This window comes from Falco rusticolus, chromosome 11, assembly GCF_015220075.1.
Source record: "Falco rusticolus isolate bFalRus1 chromosome 11, bFalRus1.pri, whole genome shotgun sequence".
Lineage (NCBI taxonomy): Eukaryota > Metazoa > Chordata > Aves > Falconiformes > Falconidae > Falco > Falco rusticolus.
This window is the reverse complement of record NC_051197.1, coordinates 12,408,659-12,424,745: the sequence shown is the minus strand read 5'-3', so window position 1 is coordinate 12,424,745 and position 16,087 is coordinate 12,408,659. Positions and strand designations below refer to the sequence as shown.

The 16,087-nt window shown below is 46.1% G+C and overlaps 1 protein-coding gene across 5 annotated transcripts in view; it reads left to right on the top strand.

Annotated features, from left to right (window-relative positions):
* The first annotated feature begins 372 nt into the window (after positions 1 to 372).
* Positions 373 to 16,087, top strand: part of ST3GAL3 (ST3 beta-galactoside alpha-2,3-sialyltransferase 3) — a 183,973-nt gene continuing 168,258 nt past the window's right edge. For 4 of the 5 annotated variants that reach the window (XM_037404130.1, XM_037404128.1, XM_037404129.1 and 1 more), the window contains exons 1-2: positions 4,269 to 4,318; positions 5,006 to 5,150. In XM_037404130.1, the coding sequence (XP_037260027.1) occupies positions 5,036 to 5,150 (115 nt within the window). In that variant the 5' untranslated portion in view covers positions 4,269 to 4,318; positions 5,006 to 5,035. Of the gene's footprint in view, positions 430 to 4,268; positions 4,319 to 5,005; positions 5,151 to 16,087 lie in introns of those variants that run through there. The other variant, XM_037404127.1, reaches the window with a different exon arrangement.

The following is a 16,087-nucleotide window of genomic DNA, read 5'->3' as shown; positions in this document are numbered from 1 at the left end:
GTGTGGTGTCACAAAGAGAAAATGCCAGGCTCTGAAAGGCTCTTTAATCAAGCAGAAGGCAGAACAAAATGGTATGTCTGCAAGCTGAAGCCAGACACAGGGATGTGGGATGCTCTTCTGAACGTGAGGGTGAGGGACTCCTGAAACAGACCCAGAAAGGTGGGAGTCTCCAATGCTTGTCTTCAAATCAAGCCTACCTCCGTTCTTGGCAAATAATGCGTGAACCAAACATAGTGTATTGGAATTAACGCAAGGGGATGAATCGCTGAGTGGTGTGCTGGCCGGCTGCTCGCACTCGCACAGCTGCCTGTCCGGCAGGACCGCTGGATCATTTCATCTGAGGAAGATCCTGGGAATCCCGGTCCAGTTGGGCAGAGTGCTTGGAGAGCCAGGCCGGCAGGCTCTGCGTGTTTACCTGCACCCACAGTGGTAAGTGTGACTCTTTGCTGTTGAAAACGTCTGGAGGGTGGCAGAATTTTTCTGTCAAGTTGAGCTTGTTTTAAATTGTTTTGTGAGGGCCTGCTGACAATGATGCTTAACATTTCTGTTCTTAGCGTAGCCAGATCACCAGAAATGTAAAGTGCTCTCCACAGACTAATCACACTCAGAGCCTGCGTTTAGGAATAATATGTAGTGAGTGTGTGCAATGAAACAAGTTTGACCAGAGAGATAAAGGCAAAATACGAGTGTGTTACAGCCCAGATTGCATTCCCTGAGCCTGTGCATCAGCAGAGGTAATCTCTACCTAGCCATTACTGGAAAGAGATCTGTGCTGAGGTATTTAGTGGTATTTAATTAATAATCAAATATTGCATTAATTAGATCAGGTCTGATTTGATGGCATGTAATTTGGGGGGAAGGATTACAGTGTGAGTATTAGAATGAGAATTTTTATAGAGCAGAGGGTCAAAATAAGATTAGCAGTCTTGCTACGGAGGAAGCCAGGAGGCTGGTGTGTGTGTGTGTGTGTTTGGCAACCGATGCAGATAGTTACAGCATAACTTTATTTACTAATTGGAAAAGTACCCGTAGCTGTTATTTACCTTTATGTGTCACCCTGTATAATGTGTGGCTCAGTCACCATGAAAGAAAAAAGCAAGCGGGTGTCACTTCAGCAGGAACACCCTGTAGTGCCCGGCACCACGCGAGCTGCCTTTGCAGAGCAATTCTGGTGTGCCCCAGGCAGGCTCCTCCGGGAGGAAGGAGGACACTTTGCTGATGGTCACCCTGATGTGCCCAAGCTCCACCGGGGATGTGAACGGCTGAACCAGCGCCTGGCCCCTTGCACAGTTCTAAGCCAGGCATGCTATATGTGCCACATATATGCCACTATGTGCCATGCCCTCTGCCACAACTTCTTTTGTCCCTGCTTGTGGCCAGCGTTGCGGCAGGAAACGCTCTGCAGCCACGTGGGCAGCCACAAGCTCAGCGGGGCAGCCACAAGTGGGTTTTGTTGAGCAGGATGGGCTGCTGCCCTGCCCTTTTATTTGGTCAGTTTGGCTTTGAAAAGCTCCAGAGCATTCTGGAAAGCGGCATGGCAATATGATAGGATTTGATCAGACTCAATTATTCCCCTGCTGTTGATCTCCTAGCAACATCCAGCTTGACATCTGCCTGCGAATGGAACATGTAAGCTAAGTAGGAACATGTTCAGACTAAAGTCCTGCTACTCGAACCAAATCACTTCACTAATCATTGCCTTAATACATCTCATGGCCGTTAGACAGATGCTGGGAGCTGGTACCTGATTTCCATACATTCACGGCACTCACCTGCTGAGTTTTTTCCAGGCTGGCAAGGAGTGTGGCTTTATCCTGGGCTCTTTCCAGCGCACTGACACCTGATAATGGTGGGTAGAGTTTCCTGAGTGACAAACACGGGCTCAGGAGCAAGCCCCAGCCTTGTCACTATCTGGCTTCATGCTGAAGGTCCCCGCTTATCTCATCATCAAAATCAGATCACGATCACCCGCTACGCCTGCAGACCGCGGGGTTTCAACTCTGAGCGTGCAAGCGGTAAAGTCGAGGTGGTTTAGGTGAGGTTTGAGGACAGTCAGAGCAGATGTGGTGTGGGGGTGGCAAGGCATCGCAGGCAGCTCTGTGTGGCTGGGGCATGGGGGCTTGGAGCAGGGAAAAGAGACCTGGCTTACGTGGATGGAGGGATGAAGGAGCGAAGAGAGGAGCAGACATAAAGCAAGTTTTTGTAAAGCAAAACTGGCCTTCAGCCAAATGCAACACGTCAGTGGGGTTATGGGAAGAAATGAGCCCAGCAGCTGAGCCAGGGCTGGCAGAGGAGGGTGCCCAGCCCGGCCCTGGGGTTCCTGGCTCGGCATGAGGCCAGAGGGAAGGGAGCTGCCTCGGCAGGGTGAGAGCAGCCAGTGTCCTGAGCGCGTCAGCTCTGGGGAGCTGGGGGTCAGTGTGGGCAGCAGCGCAGGGTGGGAGACCTGTAGGTGGGCAGGGCTGCGGCGATGCGGTTGTGGCACCTCCCCACGCACATCCTCAGGGGGTATTGTGGTACCTGGTTGTTGGCATGAGTCTGTTTGTCTCCTGTGCTGCACCTAGACGTTGTCACTGGCATCCAAAAAGCCTAATGGGATGTTAGTGTGGTACATGTCTCCCTTGTGTATCCACGGAGGAGGCTGGCAGCCCTGCAAGCCCCCCTGTGTGTGCGCCACACTTGCAGCCACAAGACACTGACACTGTGCTGAGGACAAAGAGGGGTTTCTGGTTGTGACAGCGGGGTCGGGTGAGCCCCCACCAGCTCTCCTGCAACCCGTGTGGGCTTTGCCTCTCGGCGACAGCTGGGGCACAGGCTTGAGCAGTGCTCAGCCGGCACTGCACCATCCATGGCAGTGTCTGCCTGTCGGCATTGGCACCTGGGCTGGTTGCAGAGGTTGCCACCATGCTGGACGTGATCCTACTTAGTTTCCCTTAAACTCATGTGGCTTTTTTGTTTTCCTTGTGTTATCAGTGACTCATGGAGGGTGGAAATAGGAAATGATTTGGCTGCTTTGCTGTCCTGAAGATGCATGTTTATTCCTTACAGTCTCTTTCCTTTTAGATGACTTTTCCCCTCGTGCCTAGTAATTCCTCTCTTTCTCATTCCCTCCCTGTGCCGCCTTATACTTGTGTTTCTCGCTTGCCCTGTGCCTAACGAGCGTTAGGGTGTACCCAGCAAGGCTGTGGGGCCAGCAGCAAGGAGGGTAATGCTGCAGGAAGGGCGAGGTGTGGGCTGGCCCCACTGCGGCAGTGCTCCTGGGGCAGGTGTGCAGTGATAAGGTGGGGACCATAATGTAGCGGGAGCTGCGCTGGAAGCGTTGCCAGCTCCATGTTGCTGGCTGCATGGCACCTGCTGCGTGGTTTGAGCTGTGCTGTGCTGCAGGAGGGCAACTGGTGTGCTCTGTGCAGCCCGGCACGGTCCTCGCAGCCTGGTGTGGTCCCGTGGTGGAGGCTGTGCCACTCTGGGAAGCCTGTGCAGAGGCTGGGCACGGCCTTGCTGGGTGTGCAGTGGTGTGAGGATCTGCAGAAGCTGGAAGACAGCGTGAAGGCAGTGGCCGGGGGCACTTGACTGGGTGCTAAACTGGACGGTGTGGCGTGGCTGGATGCAGCGTCGTAGGGATGGGAAGCAAGGCAGGGCTGGGCTGCGCTGTGCGGCGGCTGTGGGCCAGGCTGGGCAGGGCGGGAGGGGGGGAGGGTCAGGCTGGGCAGGGCGGGGGGGGGGGGTGGAGGTACCGTGCGGCCGCTGCGAGACCCAGGGGTGCCTCAGCTGGGGGCAGCGCGGGGGCGGCAGCAGCGAGGCACTGCGGAGCGGAACAGCCGGTGCAGTGTCGCAGGGGCCCCGCAGCGCCATGGCCGGAGGCGGGAGCGGCGCGGCGGAGCGCCCGAGGGCCCTGCAGCGGCTCGGGGTGCCGCTCGCAAGCCGCGCAGGAGGAGCGGTGCGCGGGGCAGCGACCGGGAGCCACGGGCCGGGAGAGCCCCGCCAGGGCGGGGGGCGCTGGGGGCTCCGCGCATGCGCGCCGCCGCCCTGCCGCAGCGCCCCTCCGGCGGCGACCCCCTGCCGCCGGCCGCCATTGGCTGCGGGCGCCTCCCGCGATAGGCTGCGGGCGCGGCCCCCCGCACCGCCCCATTGGCCGGCGGCGGCCGCTATGCGGGCGGGTCGGCGGCGCGGCGACCCGCCCCGGCGCCCCATTGGCGGCCGCCGTGCCCCTCAGCGCCGCGGCGGCCGGTCCCGCTGCGCTGCGCCCGGCATGGCGGCGCCCGCAGCCCCGCGCCCGGGGGCCGCAGCCGGCGGCCGAGCGCCCAGCGCCGGCGGCGGCCGGGTGAGGAGGGGCGGGGGGCGCGGGGGGGCGAGCGAGCGGGGCCGGCCCCGGCGGCCGCCGCCGTTTCGGCCGGCGGGGCCCGGCGGGGCGGGGGCGGGCGGCGGGGTGTCCGGCCGGCAGCTGGGCGGCGGTGCCGCTGCCCGTTCAAAGCCAGCCGCCGGCGGCGAGCGGCCGGTCCTGCAGGGGCCGGGCGGGCCCCGCTCTTCCCGGGCGCGTCCCCGCCGTCAGGGCAGCGCGTTTCCTCACCGCGGCGTGCCCGGAGCTGCCGGCGGGCTCCGGCCGGGACCTGCGCAGCCCCCGCGGGCGGCGGCCCGGCCCCGTGGAGTCCCGGGCGCTGTGGCCGTGCCCGTGGCGCGCTGGGCTGCCCTGCGCCTGGCGGGAGCGCGGTGTTCGTCAGGCCTCGCCGGCCGCGGCCCTTCTGGGTCCGATCATCTGGAGCGGGCTGGGGCGTAGCGGCGAGCAGGGCGCAGGGCTGCGGCACCCTCCGGCCTCCCCGGAGCGGCGTTTGCCCTTGTGACAGAAAAAGGGCAGCGGCCGAGGTGGCGGTTGTCCCTTCACTGGTGCCGCTTGGGCCACGGGCGTGCTTTACCTTGCGGGTTGGGTCTGTGGGTGTGGGATCGCGTGTTTGGGAAGGATGGCTGTCGGAGAAGGTGGCTCCAACCTCAAGGTGGTTCTTTTTTTCCACAGGTCATGTAGAAGAGCAGATTTCATGTGAAGATGGGACTGTTGGTGTTTATGCGTAACCTGCTGCTAGCCCTCTGCCTCTTTCTGGTACTGGGATTTCTCTACTATTCTGCTTGGAAGTTGCACCTTCTCAGATGGGAGGATTCAAGTAAGTATGAGCACCGTGTGACTGCTCCTGGGCTCCCGAAACGTCTGTCAGAGAGTTGCAGTAGCACTAAGGTGGTTCTGATTTAGTAGTATTAGAGGGATGTGATTAAGCCCAATCAAATACTGGAGCTTTTAGTATGCTTAAGGGGTTGAATTTATGATTACCTAATGCTCTTTATGGCTTTGCTTTTATTACTGGGTATGAAAGCAGGTTCACACTTTATAAATCTACTATTAGAGACTTTGGTTCTTAGAATTTTCTCTGTTAGTTTATGATTCCTAATTGTCAAAATAAAGAGTTTGTGCGCTGATACTTTTTGTTTCCTGACTTTTTCTGTACGTTTGAAAACACCTGAAATAAGGGGGTTTTCCGTGGTGGATTTTGATTTCTTTCTGTAATCATATATGCTGGTTATCTCATCATCTTACTTTGTCCTTCAGAAATCCTCAGCTTCCATTTATCTTCCATGTTATCATCTGCCAATTATCTGTCATCTGAAAGGATGTGTCTCAACCTTTTTAAGTCCAAAGAGACATCTGACCTCATTGAATACAATCTGAGGATTGTACTATGTGGTAATGTCATGGGAGGTTTTAGTTGCAATGAGATACAAACTAGGCTGAGGTTTGATTGCTCAGTTACTGCTCTTATTTTTGCTTGTGTTGATTGCTTTCTTGCTTGCATGTGAGAATTGTTTATCGAAAATATAAAAACAGGAAAACAATTCCCCCTCCCACCCAAAATGCAAGCCAGCCTTCTCTGCAGCTGTTCCATGGGCTATTTCAGATGTCTCACAGCCGACCGTTGCTCCCTGGATCAAGCGGCTGAGAAACACTGATCCAGGATTGGTTTTCTGTCTGACAAAAAGCCATCGGTCAAATTCCATCTTCGCTGTATTGTGTTTCTTTGCATGCTGTGCGAGGTTTCTACTGCAGTGCTTATTAAACTTAATATTTTTCTACCTCTGCATGCTTTACTTACATGCTCTAAGTAAAGTTTTACATGATGCCAGATGATGACTTGGATGTGACATTTGCACTGATACAGTGATTTTGACAGGAGGACTGCTAAGGTGTCTTGCACTAGAACAGATATTGTAAGACTGAATTTGTAAAAGGAGATGCATAATGTCTTTCTGAGCAGGGATTGTTTCTTTAGGTTTGTGCTTCAGAGAGGGAGTAAAAAATCTTGATTGTGACCTAAAACTAGCACTTTTGTCGATGAGGTATAGAAAATTCTTCCTGCATGCAAATAAGCACAGAATATAGTTAAGTAAAGTTTTGCCATATCTGCTACTACATAAAGATGTGTATGAAATTATACTACCTGCCATCCTTTGCTTCCTTCGTACCACCAGAAATTGTGTTGGAACTTACCCAGGCCTGCAAAAAAACCCTTCAGGCCACAACTTCATGTATGAACTTAGTCAAGCGTGGAGGAGAAGCTTTGTGTTTGTGTGACGTATACCAAGGTGCTGGCATGGTTTCTAAATTTCTTCAGGTTTCACTTCTTTGGGTTTTGTGTCTGTAGTTTTGCATGCCATTTGTTATTTTATGTCATGTCAGTCCCTGGGGAGTTTTGTGGCAAGTTTTGTGATGTGATGTTGCAAATATATATGCAAACATTGTGGATTTCTATAAATGGAACCTTAAAAGATGAGTTTAAGTGCCAGCCTAATCAGAATAATTTCTGTTGAGTGAACTGGCTGCTTTTGGGTCCCCAGGATGTTGTGATAGCACTGTGAGGTGATGTCACGGACTTTTTGTTAGATGTGTGTCTCCTTTTTTCTAATCTTGTGTGTAAAATGTGTTCTTCATTTATTCTTGTAAGATGCAGTGCTTGCATTAAGCTTCTTCAGTGTGTACAAAGCAATGATGGTATTGATGCTTATTGATCTTTATCAGCTGTCACAACTGATACAGGCTGTACCAATGTTGCTTTTCTTCTAGATGCTTTTATGAGTTGTGTATTAAATATCAGATGAAGCACCTTGAAATATTAGTGTGAACAGTCCTCTAGTGTAAGAAGGCAAAATTTTATGTGATTGCTTTTGAAAACAGTTAAGGTGGTACCAGTTTTTAGTTGATCTTCAGAGTTTTGTATGTATCAAAAAATGTTTTATTTACCATGTAATTTTATGCATGAGGAACTTAACGCAGATTTAAAATACAAATTTAAAAGCCTGTATTGTGAAACTTGATACGAAGAGTTAATGTTAAGCTTCTATAAATAGGCATTTGAAAGTTAACAAATGACAGAATTGAAGTTGCTCATTTAACCATGATTAGGGTTCCTTGAGCATGGGTAATGTGATACAATGTATAATGGTGCAATTATACTTTCTATTTTCTGAAAGGGAGCTTTGCTTAGTTCAGTGCACAGGACAGGTGGTGCTTGATAACTGTTTGTGGTTTTATTTCCTGAATTACAATTTGGCGTGTGACCTTGTAAATTTCCTTAAGATGGATACGATAATGCTCATGTCCCCAAAGGCAAAAACTAAGTTAATGTGTTAAATTTTGGGGTGCTTAATACTCTTAAGATTTTTTTATTATTATTTTTATGTGTAAGTTATCTTATTAAATTATTTTCTCTTTTCTTGTGGCCAGTGTCTTTATTCTGTGTGACTCCCTAGCTTCAGTGGTCACATTCATCTTTTCTCTGTTCCATTCTTTATGCTAGAGGAGGCACCGAACTAAGCTATTCCTGACATCTGACACCCTTGCAATATTTTCAGAGACTCCTTTCGGTAAACTTGACACCTGTGCTTAGTATCAGACACAAACAAATTTGTCATAGAGTATGGTGAAAAATATTTGATCTGCTTACTTGCTGCTTGTGTAGTTTGTTCATTTAATGTTTTAGAAAATGCCTGTGTATGTTGTTGTTATGGATGAATTTGATGGTAACTGTAAGGAATCTAGTCAAGCTGAGACTTCAATGTTTGTGTATTTAGCTGCTAAAGTAAATGAATAAATGAAAAGCGTTTGTTTATTTGTACTTCTGACATCTCCAAGAAAGGAGGCTAAACTTCTGCATAGACTGAAAGATACACATCAGTGTTTCTTTAACTGTCTCCATTTGACTTTAAATCTGTCCTCCTGGAGTGATGCCTTAGTGAGTTCTGAGAGATTGTTCTCCTTACTGTGTGACTCTACACCTTGCCAAAATACAAAGGAGAATAGGAAAGAATTAATTCTCTAAGGCTTATCTTTCCTGTGACAAGAATAGATTGAATTCAACTAATGTGAACTAATTAAGGTGAATTAAATTCAACTGCTTCTTGCATTCAAGACGAATCTCCTGTGACTGCTACCCCTCTCTCATCCTTTTAGTGAGTATCATGGCTGGCTACTCTTCCTCGAGCCTTGTCTCATGTCGGTGGCAATATATTGTTAGTTCTCAGAGCAGTAGCAAAGTGCAGAGAAGTGGTATGTAACGCTGTGTGAATGCAGGAGAGCGTTTGAATTCTGGTGATCATTGGGAGTATCTGCACAGTGTTTAGGACAGAGGTAAGCTTTCCTTTTTCTTTCCTGATTTCTGTAATGCAGCTTCAGCCTCTGACAGTAATGGTAAGAGATGTACGCCATCCTTGCACGTTCTTCCCAGACAGGCAATAATGATGGATGCTGCAGCCCTCTGGTTAAGAGTGTTGAGTTGCATGGAGGTGTGTTAAGCATGTAGTACTGATAATGCGGTGTGGGAGACAAAAAGAAGTAAAAGTTTGGCATCAGTTTAGCTGACCTGTACATTCTAGAAGGACCTTGCAGCAGCAGATAATCGTAACTGTTCATTGTGTTTCTGGACACCTGAGTTGTTGGGGAATTCTTATATAGTGATAGGTAGCGATAGGTGCAAGCTTTGAAGGTCTGATATGTGCACTGCGGGCTCTTTCCTAACAACTGCCTGTCCTTTCCTTTCTGCCTTCCCTGATGCATTTGACTCTGGGGAGGAAGGAAGGTGTTATCTGTCCAAGTGTGAAGAAGACAGCAGGTGGGAAGGTGCCCCATTATCTTTGAAAAGTACAATGGGAGATGGAGTCCTGCTGACAGTGCCTCTTAGATTTGTTTTATCGCCTTGGAGGAATGCATTTTTACCTGTAACTGAAGGACAGAATATAGTAATGTTAAAATTCAATACTGATGCTTGCTACTTAACCTAGTATGTGTATAGCTGATTTTGCAACTTAAAAATTAATGTGTTGTAAGGAAGGAATGATTCCATTTAAAAATGTCCTGGCTATGGAAATATTGGACTCAATACCCCAAGGCAGCTTTTTTCTTTTCTTTTGTCTCCCCCCACCCCCCCACCCCGCCCCCTCCAGCATTGAAATATACTTGGGAAAAAGTGTGACGCTATTTTCCTGTTCTCTATTGTATTTCTGTCTACATTAGCATTGAATTAATTTGAAGAAATATATACTCTACTTCAGGTACTTTTGCCAAAACGTAAGTTAATACAATTTGTAGCTATAGATTTTGAGCTTGTCGGTTTGAATGTAGCTTTTGAAACATCTCCAGGTATGTTCTGTTGATGTCTCCATAAAGAAATCAAGTCACTACTCTGTCATCTGTTGCTCTGTGTTATTTTCAACTCTAATTCTGGAAAGGCAGCCAAAGAGATAAAGCTCTGGGAAGAGATTTTCTGAAGGTATTTCAGGACCCTTATCCTTTTTATTCATTTTTCTTTTAATGTCTGTTTCCATGGGAACTGAGGAGACATAAACAGGCAAAACTGACTCACTTCTGGTTGCAGGTTTTTGGTCTGCTTGCATTTCCATGGAAACTAGTCTTGCAGCAGTAAAAGGCTAAATTAATCAAAAGCAATCAAACCTTTATCTTTAATATAAATACTGATTCCTCTCTTTCAAAGTGAAGTGGTATTTTTGTCAGTTCTTGTATTAGGGACGAAAAATGTACAGAAGAAATGGATCTTTTTACAAGAGTTTGGAACATGCATGTTCTTCCTCATGTGGCTAAAGCCTCCTGGTATGTGTGGTGGTATGTAGTGCGGGTACAACTGTTGTATCGAGTTACTAGGGGTGTCATTTATTCTGTTAAGGGAGTGGATCTTGCATACACTGACATCTGACTTCTTTCCATTCTGTCGTTTAATGAAAAACGAATGAAAATACATTCAGTCCATGTGTGATCAACTAGGCCACAGAGACAAACTTGTCCCCTTTGTGGAGAAAGGCGTGTAATAGTTTCGTGTTCAGACCATTATCTCTGGGAGTTACTACCCTACTTGCCTTTGCCAGAAGAGGGAAATGCAAGAGTGCTCGTATAAAAAATAACATCTCTGGGCCAGCTCAACTTGGCACTGGGAGCATAAATCTCTCATGAAGGGGGTTTGAGCTATGCTGGCTGAATTTTTCGTTAGGTGGATGAGGGAGCATATCCTTTTTTTACTGTAGAATGACAAGGCACTCATGCCTCTGTTGTGAAGGGTGGCAAGCAAATGGTGGTGGTAACCGTATCTGTCTGTGGCCTTGGCTTGAGGGGGGTGTGTGTGTCTGTTTCTCTGTGTGTGTGTGTGTGTTTTCGTGCTTTGTTTAAGGTGAATTTATTCCTGTTGCTGTTGCTCCCCAGGCTGAAAAGCCTGAGAGACTTTAACCTTGTGGTCATTACCTTTTTTTTTTTAAAAAAAAAGTGGTTTGGAGAGTATTATGCAGCAGTGTTAAGTGTTCTTTGCATTGCAGGAAGAAACTGGGAACATTATTGAGACAGATCATTGTGAATTTACGAACGTTTCAGTTATTAGTAACTTCAAGGTTTGTTTCATCTACTCAGCTGTTCTGTAGTCTGTCTTAGTGCTATACTTATTGCACCAAAATTGAGAACAAATGTTCAGAAAGTTCTCATAACATGGATCCAGCTACAGATTTAAGGGAACTCTTTGCTACTTTTCAGATGCTTTAGGGATTTGAGGATTACAACTGATGCTTTGAAGTGTTAAAAATAGGAAGTAATGTTATCAAGGCAGCAGTGATTATTAGAAAAAAAATGTAAAAATAGGAGTTAAAACAACAGTTGTCTGGTAAAGTAGCCTAACTTTTCTAAGAATTCTGTTGGACTAAAATATTCCACTTGTGTTCAGCTTGAAACTGAAACCTGTAGTGTACTAGCTGTGGTGGATGGTTCTCTTATATGCGTAGAACACAGAAAAAATGGATTTAGTGCCCAGAAATTGTTATCACTGTTCAAGTTATTTTGTGCTCCCTGTTAATCTGCCAGAATAAGGAGCATGGCTAAACTTAAACTCCTGTAACTCAGGACATTCAGTTGTGGTAATATGTTCCACGGCTGTAATTGTGCCAGCTACTTTTTGCTTGGCTGGAGACAGATATATGTAAGGTCCTGGTTCCTCTTGCTCTGGCTGTTTTGATGCAACCGCACAGGGCTGCCCACCCTTTTCGCCAGAGGCAGCTGCCTGTCTGCCACTAGGACAGAAGAGACTGTCTACTCAACGAATATGAATGAGAACTTTTAAGGTGTATGAAAAAGTTCAAAACAAAATTAACAGAAAAATCACGAGTGCCTCTCTGTCTTTTAGAAGGCAGCATTTCACAAGGAAGGCTAAAGAAACAGGAGAATGAAAGTGTTTCATCTTTTTCTGACCTGTTACTAAATATTTAGTGAGATACCCAATGTTGCTTTACAACCTTGCTGTTCTAGGGACCTCGCTGTCTCTCCAGGAATTTCTAGTGCTGCTGTAACGTTACCAGTGCAGGACAAAACTCTGCTGGGGCAAGGAGAAATGATGCATGACAGAGCTGTTGAGGGAGGGAGCAAGCATAATATTGCCTCGCCCTAGGGATTTCTTCAGAGGAGGAAAACTCCCCGAGCACTTCAGCCTTTAGGAACCTATAGGGGCAGGTTTAGGGAAGGGTGTTAAGAGCATAGCGCCCTAAGCACTTTGTGGATCAAGGAGTGATTGTTACACTGTGCTTGTACTCATCTTGATTTTGTCTTCGTTTTAGCTTTTTCAGCCCTGGGTTACTGTTTTAGTTCTGGGCTAATGTTGACTTCTTAGTGAGATAGAAAAGCAAGGTGCAAGAATACTTCTCCATCCCCCTACACACAGCTGGGTCTGAGCTTTGCATCCTAAAATAGTAAAGTGCTCTTGCTTGTCTTGACAACAGCAGTCTTGTTGCTGTTGGAGTCCCTGTTCAAGCCTTTGTATTTCCCGCTCCCCCCATTTGTGTGGCGAGCGGCTGGTGCAGCTGAAGGAACTTGTCCAGTTTAAAACAGGGTGTGGTTTTATTTGTTTTGCCCAGTTGACCTTAAGCTAACTTAGGGTTTCACTTGCTCAGCCCTTGTGCATTTTCTCCCAGTCCCCTCCAAGTTTGGGAAGGATAAGTCCCTGTGACATTTGATAAGTGGATGGGGACAGTGTTTGTAAGGGGCGGCACTCAGTGTCCTACCTGCAGCTGGAGCTGTGTCCTCTGATAGTTTTTCAGAGGTCAAAGTCAGCAGCTTTCTGTATTCCGGAAGGTACAATGCAGTGAAAGCACTTTACCTCTCTTAGCAATTGCTCTGCAGCTGAGTGCTTTCAGAGGTGAAAGGACTTACTCAGCTGACTGTGAACCCCTTAGCAATGAGTTCAGCTGGAAACAATACCTCCCTGCGAGGGCCGCCTCATCTGCGTTAGTAAGTGGTTCTCTGCCTTTCCTCCATTTTGTGCTGTACATCCCCTTGGTGCGCGAAGTGCACGCCTCTGACCTGTAGCCATTGCAGCAGCAACGGCTGTCGTGCCTTCAGATGTTACCAGCCTTAATGGAAGCTCCACCCTATCGCTCATTTGAATGATCACACGGACTTTCTCCGCTGGCTTTAATACAGGCAAGGCTGGCTTTTGGGCACCTTTCATGCCCACTTCAATTCTGCTTCATGTCAGTTCTGCTGATGTTGTTGGGGCAGTAACTTCTGGCGCAAAAGATGTGTGATTTGTTTCGAGTTGGACGGCTGTTGCTGCTGTGATCTTCTGACTGTGGCCTTAGTACCGATTGTGACCATGTCTGTCACACTTAGGGATGTTTTGCAGAGGAGATTTTTCCTAGATTGTTTTCTTCTGCCAACCTTTTCGGTGCTCTTGTCACTATAACAACTCATTTTTTCTCATTGCAGTCTGGGTTTATATCCCTGTGTCAGGCTTAGGCAATAAAACAGCCAAACGTGGGTATGACTTGCAAGGGCAAGTACAATTGGGCCATGAGGCATAGCTCCGTATGAATTATGTATCTCTTCTGCACTTCAGAAGGTACGTAATTGTGCACCCAGGCATCCAGCAAAAAGTAATTTGTACTGAGTGTGCATATCCTGAATATATGTTTGAACCTGAGATAGCTGTTTTCAAGTGGTTGCTCCTTCATGGCACCACATGATTATATTGGTCTTGTATGCATTGCTTTCTTGAGGCAGTAATAGTGTGTGAGGATAGTGCCAGGATTCTAGTCAGGTACAGAAACTACAGGATGTTTCTTAACCAGTTCTTGGTATTTTGAGTAACCAAATGCCTAGACAATCCATGTATCTGTCTGTCTCTGAGAGTCGGAATTAAGCATTTCTTGCTCTGTTCCAAAAAAGAAAAATCAGACTGTGGTAAAATCAGGTATTTTATTTTTTTGCAGCTATTATCTGGTGGATTTCAGTGTTAGGGAGACTGATTAAACGTGAGGTTCATCTGAGCTGCAACGGTGCAGGAAGTATGCCACTGAATAGCTCCTGGAACAAAAAGAGTTAACACAGTGTAAATACCGAAAAGTTTAACTGCTATCTTTTCTAGCTACAGTGACTGTGCATGTTTTGAGGAGTATCTGTTCAAAATGTTATGCGTAGATACACGTGTGCTTTAAAAGAAGTAATAAAAATGAGATGGCACAGATATCAGTAAGAGTTGAGTTTTCCCAACAGGTAAGTAGATGGTTCCTATGTATGAAGGCTTACTCTAAAATAAAGTGTTGACAAAGTTAATAATTTATAAGTGCAATTGCATCTTTTTATCTTTGTCACAAATTAATCAATCTCAGAATACCTTAAATACTATATAGATACTGATTTTCAGCTGTGATGGTGTCTAGTGTCCAGTTGGCCAAACAAGGGTCGCTCTCCTGTGATTATGCATTCTACATCTGTGAAGTTCAGGAGAGCAGTAGTATGCTGAAGTTGCTTGCTTGGGGCAGAGATCATCTGCTGATGTTTGTGAAAACACAGCAGTATTTCAAAGTACGTATTGATGATAACAAAACTGGTGATGGTCTGCATGGGCAGCGCTGGCGGCCTGATGTAGGTACTGTAATTGGGGTACCATGTGGCTAGTGTATGTTGATGCTAGAAGTTGCCTCAGATGCCACTGTGGAAGTACCTCAAGAACGAAGTGTACAACCTGAACAGTTGTGAATGCTGGTTTGGGGTTTTTCAACATTCAGATTCACCACATCAAAGGCACTGTACTTCATGCTTTCCAGCTGCATGAATACCGCAACTGCCTTTTTCTTTTTAAAGGTAGTAATTTATTTTTTTGTGTAATGGAAAAGTTTAATTTTTCTCTCCATACTCAAACACAGAATTCTCTTTTCTATTTAAACTTTAAAAAAAAATTATGTTCAGGCACAGACTAAGCTTCTAGAATTTCTGCTCAAGGGATGCGAAACTGAGCTTTTGAAAGGAGGGGAATAATGGAACAGTTCAGGCAGTTTTAACCATAGCAATCACTAATGCTCTAGGTATAATTAGAAATCTAATTACCGTGAATTTAGTTGCTAAGACTTTTCTGCCTTTTGAGACTTGCCCCACACAATTCTATCAGGTTCCAAATAGAGCATAGGCGGTTCTCCATTATACTGCTAGGAAATTAGTAATGCTGCTTTTCTCTTTTAGCACTGTTGCCATAATCTCTGTTCAGAAGTGCCTTATCTGAACATTGGAAAAGCTTTTATTATTTTTAAATAAGATGTATTATAACATTAATTTCTGTATATTTGAGTTCAGAGCTTTTGTGTTTGAGTCCAGTACTTCATTAGAAGCAGAATCCTGAGTTAATACAATGTAAAGACTGCAAATTGAATTCTAGTGAAAAAATGTGTTAATTCTGATTGAATTTTCTAAATTTGCCTCCTCCTTAGAGGTGCTTCAGATGTAGATTGAATATTTCTAAACTTCTGAAAGATAAATTTGCACATTGAAAAATAAGCCTTATTTGCATTACAAAAAATATGAAAGCTTCCGTACTGTATAATAATATATTACTTCTGCTTACTGCGTATTTTGTTTCCCACAAAGTTAGTTTTATAATTACAGCATATTGTATTATTTGGGAAATAGTTTGTGCTTCTATGAATAGAGACCATGCCATTATATGAAGGGACTGCCTTTAGGCTGGTATTTCCTAACCTTTGAATGCTTTAAGCTTCTTGATATAGTTACTAAAACTTTTCTTTTTTCAAGAATTAAAAATAGCTCATAACTAGGGCTAAGTACTCTTTATGATGTACTCTCCTATGTAAGTTACACTTCCTGCTTCAAAGGGTGGACGGATAAAGGACTAGAGAGAACTGCTGTTGTCTGGCGATTTGCTGCTTTTCTGACACAGCCTTGATGCAGAATTCCTTCCTATAATTAACTGTAAGTTTGGCTTCAGAAATGCAGTTGAGAAGTAAGAGGAGCCATTAGTTGAAGAACAAAAACCTTGGTATTTGGAAGTTCACTTTTTTCTAGCAAACTTTATAATTCTTACATAAAAAAGAGCAAAGGTAAGACATTTTTCTACAGTCTTCAATGTGATTTCAGGAAGTTAGGGCTAATTTGATTTTTATTTAATACTGAACAGTGTAGCCAAAAGGTGTTAAAAATCCCTCTCAGTTGTTGTGTATTAATTGCTATTTTTGACACAATGCTGCACTAGTATAAGCACGCCTTGTTCAGCGGCCCTGTATT